This window comes from Brienomyrus brachyistius, chromosome 11, assembly GCF_023856365.1.
Source record: "Brienomyrus brachyistius isolate T26 chromosome 11, BBRACH_0.4, whole genome shotgun sequence".
NCBI lineage: Eukaryota > Metazoa > Chordata > Actinopteri > Osteoglossiformes > Mormyridae > Brienomyrus > Brienomyrus brachyistius.
In genome coordinates this window covers 28744305-28767491 of record NC_064543.1, presented here as the reverse complement: position 1 = coordinate 28767491, position 23187 = coordinate 28744305, and the positions used below count along the sequence as shown (strand labels likewise).

Here is a 23187-nt window from a genome sequence, read left to right as displayed (position 1 = left end):
CTTGGGAGGGACCAGACTCAAAGGGGGAGCCCATCCTCCAGGGGCCAGCAGGGATAGTCAAATAGAGAGAATAGGGGCCGGCCCAAAAGACTGGATAATTGGGGAGGTTTTAGGGCTGTAAGGGACTCGATCCCTCGAGTGCCATGCCCGTCTCCCCTTCACGGGACTTGCTAGTCCCGCCTCCATCAGCGGTCACCCTAGAGGCGCTCCCCTCGCCTCTGCCAGAGGAGATGACGACTCTGGCAAACCAGTTCTTCACCCTCCAAGGGCTCTTTGTGAGGGTGATGGATGACCCGGCAGCTCATCGCTCGACTCAACAGAGGCTTCGAGAACTTCGCTCCCGCCTCTGGTCGAGCGGCCCTCGAGAGCCTCACCGGGGACCTGCAGAAGCTACTCCAGCTCTGGAGGGCTTCGGACCCCGCGCCGGAGCTACCGCCTCTGCCGGCGGACCCCGCGCCGGAGCAACCGCCTCTGCCGGCGGACCCCATGCCGGAGCAACCGCCTCTGCCGGCGGACCCCATGCCGGAGCAACCGCCTCTGCCGGCGGACCACGCGCCGGAGTCACCGCCTCTGCCAGAGGACCCCGTTCCCGAGCAGTCGCCGTCATTGCCGCCTGTGCCTCTGCAACCTGCGCAGCCGGAGCAGCCATCTTCGCTGTCCGCCAAGTCTGCGCAGCTTCCTCTGCCTGCGGCTTTCGAGCACGTGCTGCCGCCAGTACCTGCGGTCCCCAGGCACGTACAGCCGACACTGCACGCGACTCCAGTGCTCGTGCAGCTGCCTCTGCCTGCGGCTCCGGCGCCAGTCCAGCCGCCAGTGTTCTCGGCTCAAGTGCCGATGCAGCCTCCTCTGCTTACGGCTCCAGCACCCGCGCAGCCGCCTCCGCCTGCAGCTCCCGAGCAGGCGCTTCTCCTGCCTGAGGACCCGGCTCCCGGACAGGCACTCCCTATGCCTGCGAACCCGGCTCCCGACCAGGCACTCCTCCTGCCTGCAGCTTCCGGGCAGGCGCCCCCTCTGCAGCAGCCTGCAGCTCCCGGGCAGGCGCCCCCTCTACTGCCTGCCCTTGTGACTGTAGCCCCAGTGACTCTGGTACCCTCACCCCGACGAGCCCGACCCCAGCCGCGGGTCCTTATGTCTGTGTCCCATAAGGGGAGAGGACACAGACGCCTGGCTAGGGTCCCTCCCACCCTGCCCCCTGGCTTGCCCTCGCTCGCCTGCGCTGGGGCTCGGAGAGCGCCTGCGGGTCCTGGCCCTCCGGGTCGGCCTTCGCCTGCGGGTCCTCTCGCTCGTGAGCGGCAGAAGACGTCGCCGCCTGCAGCCCTCTCCTTGCCCTCGCCAGGGTCCCCTCCAGCTCCCTCGTCCCCTTCCCTGGTGCTGCCTCCTGCTCCCTCCTCGGTCCCTGCGTCTGTCCCTCGCCCTGTCTCCTGGGCCCCTCCGGGGTCCCCTCCGGCCCCCCGGCCGCCTGCGGCCCCTCCGGCTGCCTCCCGTCGCCCGCTGGGTCTCCCTCGGGCTCCCCTTGGTTCCCCCTCCTTGTCTCCCTATGCTCCTGTCTTTGTCCCGCTGTCTTTTGCTCCTTGTCCTTCTGTTCTGCCCTTCTCTGCTCCTTGTCCCCCGATGTTCCCTCCGTTCACTCCTGCTCCTTATGTCCCGCCTGTTCCCTCTGTTTCTCCCTTTCTTGTCTGTCTTTCTGCCTTCCCTGTCCTCTGTCACGTCCTGTCCTACGTCCTGTCTCTAGCTTTGTTTTGTGCCTCAGTCCTGTTTCTGGTCTCGCGTTAACTTTGTTATTCTTTTCCAGGTCCCGGTTTCCAAGTTCCGCTCTCCCCGTGACTGATCGTGACACATATTTCAAAAATAATGAACTATGTTCAACTTAAATTAACAACAACACATTTGATAAATGCATACATTTTGTGTAACATCTATAAAATGTTACACTACTTGATAATGGCTGTCCGTTCTTCCCCATTGCTAGCATTCCGATCTTTTGCTCACCCCAGACATGGATATTACATTACAAGTTTTTTCAACGCTTGCATCTCCTTACGCCCCCCACTATCCTTGAACAGCGTGTGGAAGAAATCCCCCTTTTCTTCAAACATCCAAATCACAAACTGTATTCTCAGCCCAAAACAGTCGCATTTAGGCCGCTGACATATATTCAGCATTCTGTCCCCCAGCTCCCCGGTCGCGTCCCACTTTATAAAGGTCCTCCGATTTTTACCTTCGTCAGGACTTTTAAACTGCATGGCCATATTATAGATGTTCCCACGATTGTCAGGGTTGGTGGTCGCTTTCATCATCGGGATGCTGATAGACTTCAAGTTTTCCCATTCATCTTCAGAGAAACTCAGCAGATGCGGGTCATCTTTCGGGGGGTCTGCGCCATCTACGCCGATCTGAAACATGTGCAGTTCCTCCTCATCGTAGTGAAAGAGCCAGATCAGTTTATCCCTGTTGGGCATCTCCCAGGTAGCTCTCAGGTATCCCGACGCTCGCATCGTAGGTACCCGTCTACATGCCGTACGAATCTTCCTGGGAGCCCCCGGAGGCCGTACACCATCCTCCTCCTCCTGAATCTTTGACCGTGCTGTAGAATCTTTCATTTCGGGTGTGCCGGACATGTCTGTATCAATATTCTCTGTATTACTTCTTACTGTTAGGCCTACTGCTCGAAGCTTGTTATATTACCCACGGCCCTCTGGGGGGCGTGGTACTCCCGACACGCATCTTTTGCATTAGACAAACTTTTTTTTTTTTTTTCTTAGGATTCTTTAATGTCATGTTAAGTTTTAGGTTACTGGGGATTCCTAATTTTTTTTATCGTCACGGTGTTTATTTCGTTTGTAGTTATGCGCAGACACCGACGGTAATCTCGACCCAGGGATGATCTACGACGGGGGAAAATAACAGGTGCTTGGGGAAAACTAAACAGGATATGGGTAAAACTACTGGACCCCCCAATTTCAAACAAAAAATAACTTGTTATATACTGTAAGACAAAATGTCAATTTGATGTGTGGCTTTTCTATTCCGTCACTTAGCTGACAGACAGGTGCACAAACGTGGGAGCGGTGCGGGGGGTCATACACTACCCCCCACGCTCCCCCTCCCCTCCCCGCCACTTTTCACAGACACACATCTGACACCAAACCGCTGCAGGAGGGAGGGTGCAAAGCGTTCATTGGAGGAGGATAACGTCGGACACACCTCCTCTCATTCTACGCTCTCTCACTTTCACAGGGTTTCTTTCATACTCGTACAACACTCGCTCCAAAACAGAATGTCCGAGTCTTTTGCAGACACAACCAGCCTACAGAGGGGCAGCCTACAGAGACCCAGCCTACAGAGGGGTAGCCTACAGAGGGTCAGCCTACAGAGGGTCAGCCTACAGAGGGGCAGCTTACAGAGGAGCAGCTTACAGAGGGGCAGCTTACAGAGGGGCAGGCGCGGAGGGCCAGCTCACAGAGACCCTGCCTCAGAGATCCAGTCTACAGAGGGGGAGCCGCAGAGACCCACCTGCAGTGGGACCAGCCACAGAGGACCGTAGTATCCGCAACATTTCCAGGCTCCGGACCGGAATCATTCACCTTCTGACACGGCAGACCCAGCGGCAGACCCCAGTAGCAGCCCCGGCGTACGGTCACACTCGATAATTTTGACTCTCATAGCACAGGTAATAGCATTTGAGACACAATCGCACTCGTATCCATAAGCACACGATTGAATTAAATCCATCCATTCATCCATTTTCCAAACCGCTTATCCTATTGGGTCGCGGGGGGTCCGGCGCCTATCCCGGAAACAATGGGCACAAGGCAGGGAACAACCCAGAATGGGGGGCCAGCCCATCACAGGGCTTGAATTAAATCAAATTGAATAAATAATAACCAACCATAACTAATTTCATATATCCTGCAACATCTGGAAAAATTATCAACCATGAACAATATTTGTGACGTCACATGGCCCATGCCGGGGCCTTGCCTGGGCCTGCCCTCTTTTGACCTTTGATCCTTTGATAAAAAAACCTTTGATCTTCGTGACCTTTGACCCAACCTGTCAATTTGATGAGAAGCAGCATTCCTATCTCTCTCTCACACTGTACAGCACAAACATTTTTTTTACTTATAGGATGCCTAAATGTTTCCCCTCTTTACATTTCATTAATGCATATGAAAGACTAACATCTAACATCAAATAAAATACAATACAAGCATAATGTATAGCATACATGCGTCATATATGGCACATATCATATATATAGCACACATGATGATATACAGCATACATGCTGTGTGCTAGGGGGCGGCATGGTGGTGCAGTGATTAGCACTGTTGCCTCACACCTCTGGGACCCAGGTTCGAGTCTCCGCCTGGGTCACATGTGTGCGGAGTTTGCATGTTCTCCCCATGTTGTCGTGGGGTTTCCTCTGGGTACTCCGGTTTCCCCCCACAGTCCAAAAACATGCTGAAGCTAATTGGACTTGCTAAATTGCCCGTAGGTGTGCCTGTGTGAGTGAATGGTGTGTGAGTGTGCCCTGTGATGGGCTGGCCCCCCATCCTGGGTTGTTCCCTGCCTCGTGCCCATTGCTTCCGGCATAGGCTCCAGACCCCCCACGACCCAGTAGGATAAGCGGTTTGGAAAATGGATGGATGGATGGATGGATGGATGGACGCAGTAGAAATAGAGGCCACCGCAGTAGAAATACAGGCCAGACCGTGCGCACCTACCCCAATGTTTGGTCAGTGGAGAATCTTAGAATCATAAACAAAGCAATCATCACATGCAATATAACTCCCCCCACGGTCCCCCTTTTTATCTTAGTTGTCTCCATCATGGTCTCGTAATGTCGGATGGGGCCTTCTGTTTCTTCTGCCGGACAGGGGTAGACTATCCTGCCGATCCTCTCAGGTCAGGGGATTATTCTGCCCATTTGTGGAGACCTGAGTTCGTTCTGGTTGCTCCCGGCGAGCTCCTCCTGGATCTCAGCTACAGAACTCTATGGCTCCTGCGTCACGGCGCACTGGCTCCAATGGAACCATGTGTCTCCTTTCCCTTTCAGCGGCACTGCGTGGGAAGTCCTCTCGGTGACTTGGAAGGGGCCGGTCCACCGGGGCTCTGACCACTTCCTCTTGATGACTCTCAGGAGGACCCACTCCGCCCTGTGAGGTTTGCCGGTTCCTGCTGGTGACTGCCCCTCTTGGACCTGGTGGGAGAAATCTGAAACGAGAACTTGCAATCCATCATAATATGCTTTGGCATTCCCGTCCCCCTTTTGTTCTAGTCCCCACTTCAGTTCCCTGTGGGGACCAGGGAATTGCCTCCCTGTCTGGAGCTCAAAGGGGGTGAACCCCGTTTCCCGAATTATGGAGCATCTGATGGACATAAGGGCGAGGGGTAACGCGTCAACCTAATTCATTTTGGTCTGTGCACAGATTTTTGCCAATTTTTGTTCGACTGTCTGGATCATTCGTTCCACCTTACCCTGGGATTGGGGATGGTACACCGTACCGAAAGAATGTCTGAGTCCTAGCGCAGTCTCTACTGTGCGCAAATCCCGAGAATGCATCTACACACATTAGTACATACTGATATCCCCACACCGGAGTCACCATGTCTGTGTAAACTATCTCCTGTCCTGGCCGGAAACTTTCCCTTGTCTGGTTTCACCGTTGGTCTAGGGTTGTGTAGTACGCACGTGGTACACTGACGGACATAGTCCTGAACGATGTCCTTCAGGAAGGGGTGCCACCACCCCTCCAGGTTTTTTAACATCTGTCTCGTACCTACATGTCCTATGCCATGTGCCTCCTTCAGCACACCCTGCCTGATTCCTGGGGGAAGCGCCGGTCTTCCGTCCGCTCTCTGCCATAACCCCTGTTCCTCCTGCGCTCCATCTCCTCTGGTGGTGCCTTCTTCTGCTCTTGTCCTACCTTCTCTCTCGTGAGCTCCTGTTCTCGCTTGATTTCCTCCTCTACACTCACCATTTGCCTCACCATTTGATACCCTACAACCCTTTTGGCCTCCTCATCTGCGGCCTGATTTCCTCTTGCCACCATGGTCCCTGATTCCTCATGGGCTTTGCATTTGACCACCGCCACTGTCCTAGGCAGCTGTAGTGCCTCCGCTAGTTCCCTCATCCCGGCCTCATGCTTAATGGGCTTGTTTCCTGCCGTTAGGAATCCTGCTCTCACCCACTGGCTCAATTCCACATGCACTGCCCCTACTGCATAGGCTGAATCAGAGTAAATGGTCACATTTCCCTAATTTTATGGCCTCAATCACAGCTACCACCTCAGCCCGTTGGGCAGATTGTGGTCCTTCTAGTTGCTCAGCCTTCAGGGTCACAAAGTCATCACCCTGCCTTGCCACTACCGCATATCCTGCCTGCAGACAACAACAACAACAACAAATTTATTTTTATATAGCGCATTATCACAACATTACATTGTCTCAAAGCGCTTTACAGTATCCTCACCCAAAGCCCCCAGTGAGTAAGCCATAGGCGACAGTGGCAAGGAAAAACTCCCTAGAAGGAAGAAACCTTGAGAGGGACCAGACTCAAAGGGGAAGCCCATCCTCCAGGGGCCGGCAGGGATAGTCAAATAGAGAGAGGAGAGCAAGGAAGATAAGCCAATGCCGAAGCCGAGTCTTCTTCCAATTGCCAGGCAACCAGAGGTAAGGCAGCGGGTCATACATGGAAGATCAGAACGGCGAGCTGGATGCAGGGACGTCACTGGTGGTGGTCGGGTGTGCTGGATATCTTGATAGATTGAGGTCTCCAGGCATCACCCCCAGGAGGAGTAGGGGAAATAAAATGTACAATTAGGCATAGTAGAGGAGGCTATTGGCAGTGCTAAAAGCTAGGTGAGTACAATATGAAGTGCAATCTGCAAGCTCCGGCAGATATGGCTATGGCAGCATCAGTAGGAGGGAGAGGCAAGTGGGAATGCCGGCATGGGGAGTCCCTGAAATGTCAGCACTCCAGTTCCACAAGAGATTGCAAAGCTAGAGTGACAGCACTGACAATCCAGTTCATCCAAAGCCAATGGCACCGATCCCCACCCAGCTCTACACCTCACACTACAGGTCTGACTGGGAGTGAAGAGTTAGCTAGGGCTAGAACTAGTGTCCCTATACGCTAAACTAAACAGGTGTGTTTTTAGTCTGGACTTGAATATTGAGAGTGAACCTGAAACCCGCACATCCGGTGGAAGACCATTCCACAGCAGAGGAGCTTTGTAGGAGAAAGCTCTGCAGCCTGCCGTAGCTCTTTCTACCCTAGGCACTAACAGATATCCCATGGCTTGAGAGCGAAGCAAGCGTGGAGGGTTGTATGTGGTCAGCAGTTCACTAAGGTATTCTGGTGCAAGGCCATTTAGTGCTTTATAAGTTAATAGCAGTATTTTATAGTCAATTCGAGACTTAACTGGCAGCCAATGAAGAGAGGATAAGACCGGTGTAATATGATCAAATTTTTTAGTGTTTGTTAGAACTCTGGCTGCAGCATTCTGTACCATCTGAAGTTTATGCAAGGATCCAGACGGGCAACCCGATAGGAGGGCATTACAGTAATCCAGTCTGGAACTTACGAAGGCATGTATTAGTTTTTCTGCATCATTAAGTGAGAGCATCTTACGAAGCTTGGCTATGTTCCGTAGATGATAAAATGCAGTTCTAGTAATACTTCTTATGTGAGCATCAAAGCATAGATCTGAATCGACAAGAACGCCAAGATTTCTAACTACCATGTTAGGTTGTGTAGGAAGGTTACCAACGTTGAGGTGGTGGAACTTATTTCCCAGCAGCCTTGGGACCAATTACCAGAACTTCTGTTTTTTCTGTGTTTAACATAAGGAAATTTTTTGCCATCCAGCACTGGATATCTAATAGACAGTCTTCTAACCGAGATAGCAGTGATATATCATTAGGGTTAACAGATATGTACAACTGTGTATCATCTGCATAACAATGAAACCCAATACCATGATTTCTAATAATGTTACCAAGAGGTAGCATGTATAGGGTAAACAGTAGCGGGCCCAGGACTGATCCCTGTGGGACACCATATTCAACTTTAGTGGCCTTGGATGATTCATTGTTCACATGGGCATACTGATAGCGATCAGATAAATATGAGCGGAACCAAGAGAGCGCTGTCCCTGTAATGCCAACTACACCTTCTAACCGGTCCAAGAGGATATTATGGTCCACAGTATCGAACGCTGCAGTTAAATCTAGCAATACCAACAGAGATACACAGCCACGGTCAGAAGCCACAAGTAGATCATTCATTACTTTGACTAGAGCAGTTTCTGTGCTATGGTTTGGTCTAAAGCCAGACTGATATAATTCATTGGCATTAGTTTTTTGTAGGAAAGAGGACAACTGACGAACTACAACCTTTTCCATGATCTTTGAAATGAAAGGAAGATTTGAGATAGGTCTATAGTTTCCTAAAACACTGGGTTCAAGATTTGGTTTCTTTAGGACGGGTCTGATAACAGCCATTTTAAAAGGTTTTGGAACATATCCAAGCCTAAGAGAAGAGTTTAACACATTTAACACGGTAGTGCCAATCTGTGGTGCAATTTCCTTGAAGAAATTTGTAGGAATTGGGTCTACAAGGCTAGTAGAGGATTTACAGGAGAAAATTAAGCTCAAAAGTTCTGAGTGTGTAATAGGAATGAATGATTCAAAGGTCTCATTATTGGTAGGCATAAGACTAGCAGGAGGCAGGCAGCCGTAAGTAGGTAAAGGTGTGCACTGTATAGTCTGTCTAATTGTAGTTATCTTACCATTAAAAAATGTAAGAAAGTCATCACTCTTAAGAGCTTGCGGGATTTGCAAGTTTAATGAGGAATTCTGTGTTATCCTAACCACGGATTCAAATAGGAATTTAGGATTGGTTTTGTTCATGTCTATTAATCTGGAGAGATACACAGACCGAGCAGTTACTAGTGCTTGTCTGTATTTAGAGAGGCTCTCTTTCCAGGCAGATTTGAAAACTTCCAGTTTAGTTGAGCGCCATTTTCGCTCTAGCTTGCGTGATGCCTGTTTGAGTTCACGTGTATTATCAGAGTACCAGGGGGCAGGTTTGTTATTGCTATGCTTTATACTCCTAAGTGGAGCCACAAGATCTAGAGTGCTGCGAAGGGATTTTTCCATGTTTGAAGTTGCCTGTTCAAGTTCATTTACACACGATGCTTCAGATGTAAGGCTAAAGGACTGTGGAAGTTGTTTCATAAATGTTGTTGTAGTTAGTGCCTTAATAGAACGTCTGATTCTATACTTTGGAGTGGTGGTCAACAGGAGGCTATACTGGATTTCAAATGTTAACAAGTAATGATCTGAGAGCAGAGGACTCTGTGGCATAATAGACACATGTTCTACCAGGATGCCATGACTAATGATCAAATCAAGGGTATGGTTACAGACATGAGTAGGCCCGACTACATTCTGACATACACCTACAGAGTCAAGAATAGCTGCAAACGCTGTTTTTAAAGGATCATTATCCTTCTCCATATGAATGTTAAAATCACCCACAATAACGGCTTTGTCAGTACTGACCACCAGGTTTGTTAAAAAATCAGCAAATTCCTTAAGAAAATCACTGTACGGCCCAGGCGGTCTATACACAATAACCATGGTGATTTGGGGTGATGAACTAGAAAGAGATGAGCCAGCAAGGCTAAGAACAAGAGTTTCAAATGTGCTGAAACTCACACCACATTTCTCAGACACTCCTAAGTTGGACTGAAAAATTGCAGCAACACCACCACCTTTGCGATTTGGTCGCGGGTTATGCTTATAACTGTATTCCGCTGGAGTAGATTCATTTAGTGCCATGAATTCATCTGGTTTAAGCCAGGTCTCAGTAAGGCACAGGGCACCAAGACTAAAATCAGTAATTATTTCATTTATTAATAGTGCTTTAGGGGCCAGTGATCTTATATTCAGAAGTCCAAGTTTAAGTTTAAATATTGCATCACAACTGTTTTCTAGTAACGGATTCATTGTGATTTTAATTAAGTTATTATGGCACACTCCACGGTGGAATAGTCCTCCATGATTAAAGACGCGGGGAGCAGACACAGTCTCAATGAAATGAACCCTAGGCGACGACTCTAAGCGACTAGCAGGCGGTCGGTTATGCCGGTTTGCCTGCCGCCTGGACTTGGCTCTAGTTAGTCAGCGATTTGCCTGTAGACTACGAGCTATGCTTTTAGACAGGAGGTCGGCACCAGCCCGCGAGGGGTGAATACCGTCCCTCTTCAAAAGCCCAGGCCTACCCCAGAACATCCTCCAGTTGTCTATATAACCTACACCATTTATCGGGCACCATTCCGACCGGTGCCGGTGTAAGTTTGGTTTGGATTTGCGACTATGCCGCTGGGTCGTCACCCACTCGCCTTGCTGCGAAGGCTCTGCTGCCGGAGCAGGGGGAGACTTACTGGCTATCGCGGACATATCCGGAGCCGCTAATACTGAGTCAATAAAACTCTCATTCTCCTGAATGTTATGTAACGTCCGGATACGTCCCTCTAACACTACAATCTTCTCCGTCAATCTAGCGACTAACTGACACTTCTCACATGTATAAATACCGCTAAAGTTCGCGCCCCCTTGTCTCATGCCTGAAGCAGCATCCATCAGTGAACCAGTCCTCCGTTCCCTCTATTTTCTCTGCCTCCAGATCTGGTCTTACTTTCTCTTCTCTGAGTACTTTATATTCACATTCGTGAGGCTCCCCCATTCCCCATTGATCCGCCATGTTTATCCCCTCGTATACAAATGTCAAATAAGGTGCCTCCAATATTTTGCCAGAGAGTCTCTGTTGCCGGAGGGATGTCATGGTGAACATCTGCGAGTTCACATATGCCACCACACTGTGTGACGTCAGGATGTGGAGTGCATGCCCCATCACTATGTGTGCTGTCTTCTGAATGATTTTTGCCACCCCCACTGGTGCCATGTGCAGGCTGGGTGTCGTTTCTCTGTTGCGTGTAAGCCTACACTGATACACATCAGTACTTTCCTCTCTCCCCCTTTTCTCTGAAATATCACGCCGTTCGCCACATTCTCTGTTTCAGAAACATCAAGATAGAAGGGGAGGGAGTAATCTGGCAGAGCAAGGTCAGCGGCCTGTGCCAGGCGCTGCTTTAGAGAGATGAACGTCTCTTCTGCTGCAGTGTCCTTGTTAAGGGGGGCAGTCAGTCATCTTAGCCCATGGTCCTTCACTAGGGCCCAAAGTGGCTGTGTGAGACCTGTGTAATCAGGGATATATGTGCGGCTGTACCCTGCGAGCCCCAGGAACGACAGTATGTCTTTGACTGTCACTGGTTTGGGGTGATGCAGGACGGCAGATCGATGGGCAGGGTAAAGCCCTGCCCCTGTCTCAGAGAGCACCCTCCCAAGAAATGAAACAACCGTGCGGGCAACCTGTAGTTTCTCCCTGCTGACCTTGAACCCCTTCTCTGCCACATGGCACAATATTGCCTGCGTGGCCTCCAGAGCCGACTCAGGGGAGGGTGCAGCAATGAGGAGGTCGTCTTCATATTGGACCAATGTGACCCCATCTGGTAAGGGCCTGTTTGAGAACCTGGTTGAAAATCCCCGGAGACAGGGCGAGTGCAAAGCCCTGAGGGAGACAGATTCTGGGGCCAGATTGGTGAGATCCACATATGGGTTCGGGACTGGGACGGTGGGGGTCAGCAGGAGGTCGTTAATGGAGCGCCGATCATGGGTCATTCGATATTTACCTGTACCTGGGAGAATGGGCGTATTCCAGACAGAGCAGGAGGGTTCCAACACCCAGACCGAGATTAACCCTTCAATGGTCTCTGCTATTCCTTCCTCTGTGGCCGGTTTGTGGGGGTTCTGTCCTATCCATAGGGTCCTTTCCCCGGGGCTGGGTTCAAACACAATGGGGGAGCAGTGAACGTGGCCTACATCTGTGGGGCTCTGGGACCACAGGGAATCTGGGAGGGAGGCCACCAGGACTTTAGCGTCCGGGTGGTCCATTTTTTCCCTTCCATGGTCCCGTGATATCTGGTAATGCTGAAGGGTGACGGCGTCCTGGGCCGACACTTTAATGCAGTATGTATTGCACGTGGGGGAGAAGATGACAGCCGGGATCTGGGTCTCCACCCAGTCCTCAGAATCTCGTGCCCTTTTGACCATGGGGCCGAGATCTTTGGCCTGATGTCTGGGGTACAGGGCGAGTGAAATGTGAGGAACTGCCTCCTGACCCATCCTGTACCAAGGCTGCTGCTTGGGAGTAAGGATGGTAGCTGAGGCCACCCATATAGAGGGCCCACATAGATGTTTTGGGAAGCAACTTGCCATTTATGGCCTTCCAGCTGCTCCGAAAAAAGCTCCTCGTACCACTCAGTGCTATCCCTATCATAGAACAGAGTTACATGAGCTGGATCTGGCGGAAGGACGTAGGGCTCGAGGAGTGAGATCCAGGGCCTCCACATCGGGTAGGCCCCGAGGATGCCCGCATAGCCAGGCTCCAGCAGGCCCCAGTAGATGTCTGCAGCACGGGGTCACACCGGCCGCATGAGCCACTGACCGCTGCATTGGTATTGAGTCCCGCACTGCAGCCGGGTGCCTTCCAGCAGTGTCACCACCAGGCCATCCGCGCTACACAGTATGGAGGCCCCCAGCTTCACCAGGACATCTCTCCCCAACAGGTTGACTGGGACTGTGGGCGAGATCACAAACGCATGCAGGAAAGCCTGTTTTCCAATCGAAACCTTCACTGGTTTCGTCACTGGCAGTTTCTGTTCCTCCCCGGAGATGCCCACCACGGTCACTGTGGAGGTGGACACCTGATTGTCTTTCAGAACCATGTTCAGAGTGGAATATGTGGCTCCAGTGTCCACCAGAAATGGCAGTTCTTTTTCCATGACCATGAGGGACAGCATAGGATCTGCCTCTCCTCTGTCCCGGGCCTCTCTTGGGGTGTGTCATTGGGGGAGGGAGAAATCTGGGGTGCGGCTTGTGGGTTTGGGGCCACCATGTGTCCCCACGGGGGGGCCCCCATGGCCTCTGCCCTTCATCGGGCTGGGGGCCGGCACAGTGTTTGACCCAGTGCCCGAAGTTCCCACACCAGTAGCAGGCGCCTCCCCATGGTTGTCCTCTCTGTGGAGTGCCCCTTCTCCAACCGCGACCCCTGACCCAGACCACCTTGCCCTCTTCCCCATTTGGGTGCCCACCTGCCATATTGGCAGGGCGGAGCGAGGTACGTTCCTCCCCACTGGCCTGGCATGGGTTATGGGGGTGGGCCCTGCCACCATCTGCTTCCCAGCCCCCCTCTTTTTATTCTCGTTAGCCTCCCCCACCTGCAACTTCAGAAATTGGGTTTGGAGCTCTTTAATGTCACTCTCCTCCTTCCCTGCCTCATCCTTGGCCCGCTGCAGGTGGTGTATCACATGCCTATCCCACACGTGGGAGTCCGCACCCGGTAAGTCTGGGTTGTTCAGGATCGTAGCCCGCACCCCCTCTGGATCCCCCTCCATTACAGCCCACTGGAACCATTCTCGCTGCACCCCCTCCTGTCCGGGGTGACACCTGGTTTGCCAATCCTCCTTACACTTATCCAGGTATTCCCTGGGGTGCATGGTTTTATCCCATGCCAGCTTTGGGACGCCTGCTCCAGTTGGAGGAGGAAACATTTCTCTCATGGCATTCCCAATGCATAGTACTACGGCTGTCAAGCTAACGTCATCAGGATGCGTCAGTGTCCCTGCCCTCTCTTCTACCTCCAGCAATGAGTGTTTGGTCAGACATCTGGCTGCCACTGCCGGGAAATCTCCCAGTGCCAACATGGTCCCCTGAGTTTGCTGGTCTAGCTTATCCATCTACTGTCCTCCTCCTTCTGCTGAGGGTGGCATTTTATCAGCCAGTGCCTGAACGTCTCCTATCGGGAAAAGTCTATATTTATCCTGCGTCTAGCCTGTCCCTCTTAGCAGATGTAGTTGATGCTTTGGGGGCCTTGAGACCTTGTAATGACACGCCCCCTCGCTCTCTCCCTCTTCATCGAGGGCAAAGCCCTGAGCCTTCACCCTTTCCTCTAAGCGTGAGGTTTCCCGGTGTAGTGCCGCCTCTGTTTCAGCCATCCGCTCCTCTATACGAGTCCGAGTCTGATCTCCCACCTAATCCGGCGTCTGAGGGGGTCGAGGTCTCCACCTCAGCCGGATGCCCCCCTTGTACGTGTATCTCCCCTGACATAACTGTGATCATAGGGCACATATGAGCAGGCGGGGCAGAAGGGGCGACCTTTTTACACGAATAGGCAGGGGGCCTGTCTCCCTCTCTCGGTTCCCCCTTCCTGGGTTCCGGCTGGCCCTCTCCTCTGCTCTGACCCTCACGATGTAAATGATATGTTCCCTACCAAAACAGCGCCAATTTCCACCACGCCATTCTCTCCTGTTCCTGTCTCTTCTTCTCTCCTTTCCACTTCCTTTTCCCCATTATCCCGGCCTGACGCCTCTGTTTAGCCGCCTCGTCCCTGTGACTAGCGTGCTCCCTTTCTTTTTTGCCAAAGTAATTCGCCCAAGGACTGTCTATGTTCTGGCTGATACCCAGCGCCCTGAACCACAGTACACATCCTGTCTTTTGCTGTGGCTACCGCCCTATCTCTCTCCTTCTCCTTTGCTGCCTTCGACACCGCTACTCCTACGACTTGCATTTGCCTTGACAGGGGCTTCCATGCCCCTTTTTCGACTGGGGGCACCCAGCCCCCGTCGTCCACTTCCCTATCAAATTCCCCATCCATTCTAGCTCATCCGTCTCTCTTTGCAAAACCATACACTCGGGGCTAGGGTTGACCCAACCACACTTTCTACACAGCTTTTTGGAAAATACAACTAACACACCACCAATACATAGACTCACATGCAACACAAGATAACACAAAATAACACTATTTCACTTTTTGGTGCTTTGAGACCCCTGGTCTCGGGACTCCAACCCGGTGCTCTGAGGATTTTAACTTCGGGACTTCAACCCGGAACTTTGAGGATTTTAACCTCGGGATTCCAACCCGGTACTTTGAGGGGTCTATACCTTCGGGACTCCAACCCGTTTTAGAGAGGCGGAACCTTACTCCTCTAGCCAAACTAGCATTCGTGGGTCCTGAATTCCCCAGGACTCTAACCCAGTGTTTCTATTTCCTCGTCAGCGAATAGTGGGGCTGCCACACCGAGGACACCACAGTGGGACTCTAACCCACCATCCTGGGACTTCAACCCAGCCTTAAGGTTCCTTTACCTAAACTCACCCGCCGCCTCAATTTACTGACGCCCCTGATGGACACTTCGGACTACTTTATTTAGTATAGCTAATGTGCAGATTTAGCAAAAACAGGCTCTGCTTACCCTTTGTTAGTGGCGCCTGCAGCCTTTCGTGCCCATTTAGGTCTCGTCTGGTATTTGCCGAATGCCGACCTCTATCTGATCCTGGACGAACCCCCAAATTGTTGGAGTACGCCGACTCCACCGGGTCCGTTGATGAGAAGAGATCACCTGGAGGAGTGGATGAGTTGTCCAATAACCTTATATTCCAACAGATCGATCTGGGAACTCTGCGACACACCGTATCCCAGCAGAGTTTGACTTCCTTACTATTCATGTGTGTCTTATACCCCTCTATAAGCAGCCCCCGCCCCTGTCCGTATTTTTCCACTTTCTGGCAATTTCGCCTTATCTCATACACCATGTTGTTCTGTACGTTATCCTTTGCCTAGCAACCTATTGCCTGCCTCAATTGATTAACTTTGGTACGCACAGAGCCTCCCTTTGTGTCCTTGTTCCCCTGCAAATATTGCTTTCCACAGTAGTATAAGTAAAACAGCACATTCTCCAGCAGGTTTGCGTTTTTTCCACATGTACTGTTATATAAACAGGGTAGGGCTACTTTGGTAAAATAAATACTTTTTGGCTTGGGAGCTCATATTTGGGGTAGATTGTTTTTAGCATCTGGACAAACCCATTATTTTTCAACAGTGTAAATGGGCACCATATCTTTGGCAATATGAAATGTCACTGCATCTGTAATTTCTTTCCATCGGAGTCCCTTCTTATCGTAAGGTACAGAACGCGAAAGAGATGCTGCTATTGTTATTTGTTTTTAGTGGGTTTTTGGAAGTTGATGCTTGCTTGCGCTTCTTGCATAGCTAGGCACTCCATCCATCCTGGTACGTGTCTCTGACGGAGATGCTGAAATGTTTGTTGTTCTACTACTACTAGCCACCGACTTGAAAAACTTTACTGCGGACAGTAGTTTGCTCAGTGTCGGTTTTTGTGAAACCAAACCACTTCCAAATGACGGAGGTGACGTTGCCGGTTTTTTTAGATGAGCTTCTCACAGTTTGATGATGCGTGTGCTGCCATTTTCCTACTGTCTGCTGGTCTTCGAAGGGGCGGGAAACTTTGACAGTGGTCTGGTTTGCTATAATTTAATGTACCTCACATTTTTTTTTTAATTACTGTGTAAGGGAACACTTAATTTGATCACTCTTTTTCAGTTAATGTCCTCCAGGAGGTATTGGACTTATGCACAACATTGTGCTTTTATATTTTTAAGCTGATTGGTTTGCAAGGAGTGTGGAGTTTGCATGTTCTTCCCATGTCATCGTGGGGTTTCCTCCAGGTACTCCAGTTTCCCCCCACAGTCCAAAGACATGTTGAGGCTAATTGGAGTTACTAAATTGCCCCTAGGAGTGCATGTGTGTGTGAATGGTGTGTGAGTGTGCCCTGCAATGGGCCCTCGTCCTGGGTTGTTCCCTGCCTTGTGCCCATTGCTTCTGGGATAGACTCCGGACCCCCCGCGACCCAGTAGGATAAGCGGTTTGGAAGATGGATAGATGGTTATCCTCTTCTCATCTTCTTGGTCTGTGGCATTGGAAGTGAGACGATTACGTCGCACAGCTACTAAAACACACACATGAAACTTTTCAAAAATTGGATATAGGCAAAAAATAGAAAATGCAGTGAAAGTGAGTGTATGAGGGATTCAGTAAATCTCAAGGCAAACTTCAAAACATCTTTAATTTGAAGGTGCTGGAAGCCAGTCTTTCCAACTTCATGTTGACATTATTTGCAAGACTGTGAGTATATGACATCCTCTTCTCTGTTTTTCCTGCAAACGTCAGTTCATACTCACCATCTTCTCTAGGCCACAATGCTAACAGCCAGCCCTGTCCCACCATCACTACCACTGCTTTCACCACCTCACACGCACCCACCTCACCACCAACCATCATCTCTAAAACAACCGTAGTGTCCAAGGAATACATCTTACAGGCAGCCTTCTCCCTCCCGCTCCACATGCTGCTCTCCCCCAACCTACCACCGCCTCCCCCAGCAGATCACTCGGCTGATCCTACCTCCACTACCTCCTGATGGACCTCCAGGTGTCTTCCTGTGCTGCTCACCCCCTCCTCTCCCATTATGCCACAGAAAAAAATTGCTACTCACAGCAAGAGACAAAAAATGCGAAGCTAAGCAACACTCAGCCACCAAATACCGCTCCCTAAAACAAATTGAATAACCATTGAAAATCACACAAAGCAACTATTTCACAGAGCAAACCACGCACGTCAAAGCACACCGGAGAGCACACCACAATCCTGTTGCCTGCACTAAGCCAATTCGAATCAATGATGCTTCACTCACAGGTGAGACTTCAACCATAGGTGAGAATCATACCCCTACACCAACATGAGGCTCTATAAGTTATATATATATATATATATATATATATATATATATATATATATATATATATATATATATATATATATATATATATATATATATATAATCACAACCCTTTTCTTCTCGGGGGCGTGTAGTGCCACCATCACTTGAAGATTGCTATTCGCATTATAAATAGCTGCATTAGCACGTATTCAAATCATATTCGCATGATAATTTTATGCACAGTGCAATGGAGAAACGCGATCCAGATACATCCCCATTGTCATGACCTGCTTGTACAATCCTCCTGTGTGCCATGCCCCCTCATTAACCTCGAGTGAAACCCTGAATGTACCCAGCTGTTTGATGTTATTTCCGGCTTGTTATCAGCCCACGTCTTTGTCCGTTTCCCTGATCGGTCATTAATGTGTGTTTACGTTTGCTCCGTGTGTTCCTCTGTCAATCTGGAATAAACCCTGTATTTTGGATTCCTTGCCTGACCGACTGGTGATTCCCCACTTACCGCTTGCACGCCTGATGCCAGTCATGACAGAATCACCAATCTTCGCAAAAAAGTACCCCCCATGCCTGAGGAAGATTTTTTCAGTTTAGTCGATGAGGTACTGCACTGGATCGCCCAGCCCGAGTTTCGGGAGAACCTGGTAGCTTGGGTGCTAGCCAGCCAGTCGGGACATTCTGGAAGGGATGTTCCAAGAAGAGGATGCGCACCTCGCTTTTCAGCTGCGTGAAAACCTCCGGCAGCTGAGGGGGAGGCTACCCGAGCTGAGGACCGCGAGCGGTTGCCAGATCCGCTGCTGGACCTCCCTGAAAGCTCCCAAGGCTACAAACCAGAGTAAGAAGAAGAGGAAAGGTAAAAGATCAGAAGACACGCTGACGATCTTTTTGGGGGCGGTTTCCCTCTCCTCTTCTTCCCCTGTCAGGTGTCTGGAAGAGCCTCCCAGTCCGTGACCCAGAGGTGTTCCTGCTGGTGGTAGACAATCCTGCATGACTCCCAGAAAAGCCGGATCCGTGCCTCACCAGACAGTTCTTCACCCTCCAAGGATTTTACTGGAGGGTGCTGGAAAATCCAGTGATGGAGAACTCCCCAGAAGCAGCCCAGCTCGCCGAACAGCTTCAGGGAGAGTTTACTGCCTTCACCCCAACCACTCCCCGTGGGCGATTTTGAGAGGCCGATGACATGAAGAGGCAATTCCAGTTGCGGAAGGAACAGGTTTCCGCGACCGAGCCGGCGGCCTACATCACCACCACCTCTTCCTAGCAGCAGCCTGCCCCATTGCTGCTAGTAGCACACACCTTTCTGGAAACTTGCCTAGCTCTTAAAGGGGCCAGGTCAATAAGGGATGCCATTCCCCGGATCCCCAAAATCCTTAAAGGGGCAACGCCTGCTCTTGAGGCGTCAACCCTGGTTGCAATGCCTGCTGTTCCTGTGCCGCCGGCGCCTGCTGTTCCCGTCCCGCCTGTTTTTGTTCTGCCTGTGCTGCCTGACCAGCCAACCCTGCCCGTGCTGTCTGACCCTGCCCTGTCTGTGCTACCTGAGCCTGCCCAGCCTGTTCTGAAGGTCCTTAAAGGGGCCATGTCTGCTACGGCTCCTACTGCTATGCCTTAGGCTCCGGCTCCACCCGTGGTTCCTGCTGCTACGTCCGAGGTACCGGCTCCACCCAAGGGTCTGCCTCTGCCTGCTGCCCCACCCGAGGCCTCAGCTCCATCCACGTCTGACGCTCCGATCCCGGCTCCTACTCCACCCAAGGTTCCTCAGCCTCCGCCTCGTACTCTGCCTGCTCTTAATCGGCTGGCTCCACCCAACGAGGATTCGACTCTAGCTCTAGTCCCCCCGGCTCCAGCGCCAGTCCCCGAGGAGGTCCTAGACTATCAGATCGCTCCTCCTCCCTTGATGGAGGGAGAGGAGGAGCTTGAGTGGGACCCCTCGGGGACCTCTCTAATGGCCCCAATGGACTCCTCTAGAAGGAGGACTCCTCCGCCATTGCCCCAGCAGGGTCGACCCAGACCGGGTCCCCACCTGTTGGTCTCCCGCAAGGGAAGAGGACACCTGCGCAGGGGTCGAGTCCCACCCGCCCTATACCCTGGCTCGCCCTAGGTCTCCCTGGCTGTGGCTCCAGGGGCGCCTGCGGGTCCCCCTTCAGTTACTCATCGGCCGCCTTCAGTCCAGCCTCCGACCCCTCATCGGTCGCTTGCAGGTCCCCCCCACTTCGGCTCGTCAGTGGATGGCGCCTTCACCTGTTGTGGCTTCCCCTCCCTCCTTGCCTTCACTGGGGTCCCCTCCGACTTCCTCCTCGCCTCCCTTGGTGTCCCCTCTGACTTCCTCCTCGCATTCTTCGTCTGTCTCTTTGGCTTCCTCCTTGCTCCCTCCAAGGTCCCCTCCTGCTCCAGCATCGCGGTCGCCTGCTGCCCCTGCGACTGCCGATTTCTGCCTGCTGGGGTTCCCTCGGGCTTCCCATTGTTCCCCGTCCTTTCCAGTTCAGCTCCTTTGCTTGGTCCCTCCTGTATCTGCTCCCCATCCTTCTGTTTCTCCTATGTTCCTGGCCCTTTCGTTCCTCCTGTTGGTGTTCCCCCAGTGTCTCCCTTTCTGGTTTGTCTGTCTGCCTTTTTTATCCTCTGTCAGGTGTTGTCTTACTTCCTGTCCCTGTACTGTGTGTCTGTTCTGTTCCCAGCCCCATATTTTGGATTCCTTGCCTGACCAACTGGTGATTCCCGGCTTGCCGTTCACACACCTGATGCCAGTCGTGACACCCATCAGTGCCATAAAAAGGGGGAGGGGATGTGGCCAGGTGTGATTGGCTCATGCATACACATGAAATTTGCTACATATTCAATAAAAGGAGCCTGAAATAGTGACAAGAGTTAGGTTTTTCTTATGTATTTATCAAACTGAATGTTGCAACTACAGCATTTAGTCATCTTCATGTAGCCAAGACTTTGCTGATCAGATATCTGGGATCAAAACAAACTGCCACCATTGCTTACTATGTACTTTTATAATGATTCTGCAAGTGTTACAAACTGCATTTTGCAATGTATATACAACATCTTGCCTGTATATGGTGTCAAAGACTTATGCCGCATTTTGTGTATTTACCTCAACCGGCTTAAGTTTAATAGTGCTGTGGCAGGTGTTATTGTAAGAGCACGTTAGATCTTGTACAATATCTACGTATCTTCTTGTATTATAAGCAGGGGTGCACATAACTGGTACGCAAGTACGCATTCACCTTTAAGAACCTTTAAGAACAATACGTTCGACAATCGATTATTTGTAAAATGGCAAATGTATACTTATTTATGTGCATTTGCGCTGCAAGAGAATACCTTGCATTTTAACCCATATACCACAAATGAAGTTGAGTTAGCATATAAAGATTAAAATACATTATATTTTGTTTTCATAGCAGCGCAAATGCATGTAAAATAAATACCAGTTATGTGCACCCCTGATTATAAGCTGTAACGCCATATTCGTGTCTTTAGCGTGCGGGTAAACCTTTCCACTACAGATGCCTTGACATCGTTACCAGTAGCGAAATGTATTATCCCGTGTATTTTGATAGAATGTCTATACATGTTAACATGTATTTCAAATCATCATTCTGTTCTGCATAACATGTCCACCAAGTTAGCTTGCCATTCAGAATCAATATTAGTCACAAAGACTCTATTTCTTCTAAAGTTAAATCTTGGTGGCTTATGTAATGTATATGCATCTTCTCCAGCTATGTTGCAACTTGTTACTTATTTATATTACACTCACATTCTTCATCTATCAGCGACCTGTATAGTCTGTCGGTACCGCCAAAAGACCTGGGGTTTGATGGCGTATAATAGACATGTTTCAAGTGCTTGTTATCTATTGCGAACCTCTAACAATAATGTTGTTTGACTCAGCTCATTTATTTAGAATGCATGTAAAATAGCCAAACACATTTTGACTCAATCGCAGAGTTCAGTGTTTACAGACACCCCAGAGTCTGTTCGAACTTGTGCATATCCCAGAAATCATTAATTGTGGCATCTACAGCTCACTCGTAATCTTTCCCTTCATCATCACATTTCAACTCGCACAATTTCTCCCGTACATTTATTTCATTTTTAAGATCAGACATGACGGCCTCCAGAGCACCTTGTACTTTCACAGGGGTCGGGTGTGGGTGGAACATCATGACCGCTTTCGTGATAATATATTTAAACCACGGTCTATACAGTTTTTTTGATCAACTTTTCAAAATTGTTAAAGAAGTAAAATGGTTTGGGTTCATACAGGCACGTGAGCCAACGCTGGCTTGGGTGGTTGACAGCGCACCCGATACAAGTCTCCTGCCTGTCCTCTTCTATTATACGATCCAGAATACAGGCCAGGGCCCCTTTCATTATCTTCTTGGCAGAGGCGAAGATGCTCCCATCTCAGCCACAGTCCAAAAGTCATTGGCTGTATCGGTGGAGGCCAGGATGGGTTCTGCTGAGTGGCTGCTACAGGAGATGTCGGACTGGGCGATGTTGTCTGTCCCCTTGCCATTGTACGCTATGTGGATGCGTGTGTCATCTTGAGTGCTGGCTCACAGGAGTGATGGGAATTAATAAGTTTTCAACATGGTTAAGTACAGTCACTAATTTCATTGGCTGTTACTGCTAGAAGGGGGTTGTACTAACGATGTCATCACCGTTAAAAAAAAATGGCAGCAGTTTCTTCAAAATTTTATACAGACACAATCATTAGGCATGAATATGCTGCACAGAGCCTCATGCTTGTGTTGCCTTGGAAGTTTGCATGGTTCCCATGATGGGTTTAACTGTGCTAAGTTGTTAGGGAGGAGGCGTTGCTGGATCTTGTGAACCCCTTGCGGGTTCTGGCTGTATGAGGTTGATAACAATTTGACAGCTGGTAGCCATTTTGTTTACAAATTGACAGCTGTTTGGCGTCACGAGTCGGCTCTATAAAGGAATGGTTTATGGCTCTGCGTGCACATGCTACAGGCTTATCGAGAACATGCTGGGATATGTATCTATGCGTATGAGCTATAGGCTGAGTGCATTCTGGTTGGATCGCTGATTTCGACTTCATCGAATGCAGACCTAAAGGTAATTCTCCTAAAAGTTTGCTGGTTAAATGCTTTCTTCAGCCTAACAACAAAATAAAGCATTGGTAAATACTGCTAAAGTTTTTCTTCTTCTTTAAACATGTTGGTTAAATATAATGAGTTTAAATGCTTTCTTCTTTTAAAATACGGAAAGTGTCGGGACGCATAACAGCACGTGGCTGCGGCCTGCGTGTATGCGCTAGTTTACATTCATCCTGCTATACGTTTTTATTATTCTTTAAAACGTAATTAAAAATAACACATTAATAAATGCATGTAATGTATTTTTATTCTCTTAAAGTTTAACGCCCCCCCTATCTCCCAAACCACATGTCCCTTATCAGCATATACACAACACATGGCCTTATCCG

The 23187-nt window shown here is 50.1% G+C and overlaps 1 protein-coding gene across 1 annotated transcript; it reads left to right on the top strand.

The window, feature by feature from the left end:
- The first annotated feature begins 288 nt into the window (after positions 1-288).
- On the top strand, positions 289-1828 carry LOC125704139 (uncharacterized). The gene is made up of 2 exons (XM_048969476.1): positions 289-714; positions 1793-1828. The coding sequence occupies exons 1-2, from the start codon at positions 289-291 to the stop codon at positions 1826-1828; spliced, it is 462 nt and encodes a 153-aa protein (XP_048825433.1).
- Positions 1829-23187: the final 21359 nt, after the last annotated feature.

Bases quoted from the DNA above. Each gene is read 5' to 3' on its own strand.
- LOC125704139 (XM_048969476.1), top strand. From the start codon at position 289: ATGACCCGGCAGCTCATCGCTCGACTCAACAGAGGCTTCGAGAACTTC. The intron at 715-1,792 runs GTACCTGCGGTC...ATTCTTTTCCAG, and splicing joins TCGAGCACGTGCTGCCGCCA to GTCCCGGTTTCCAAGTTCCG.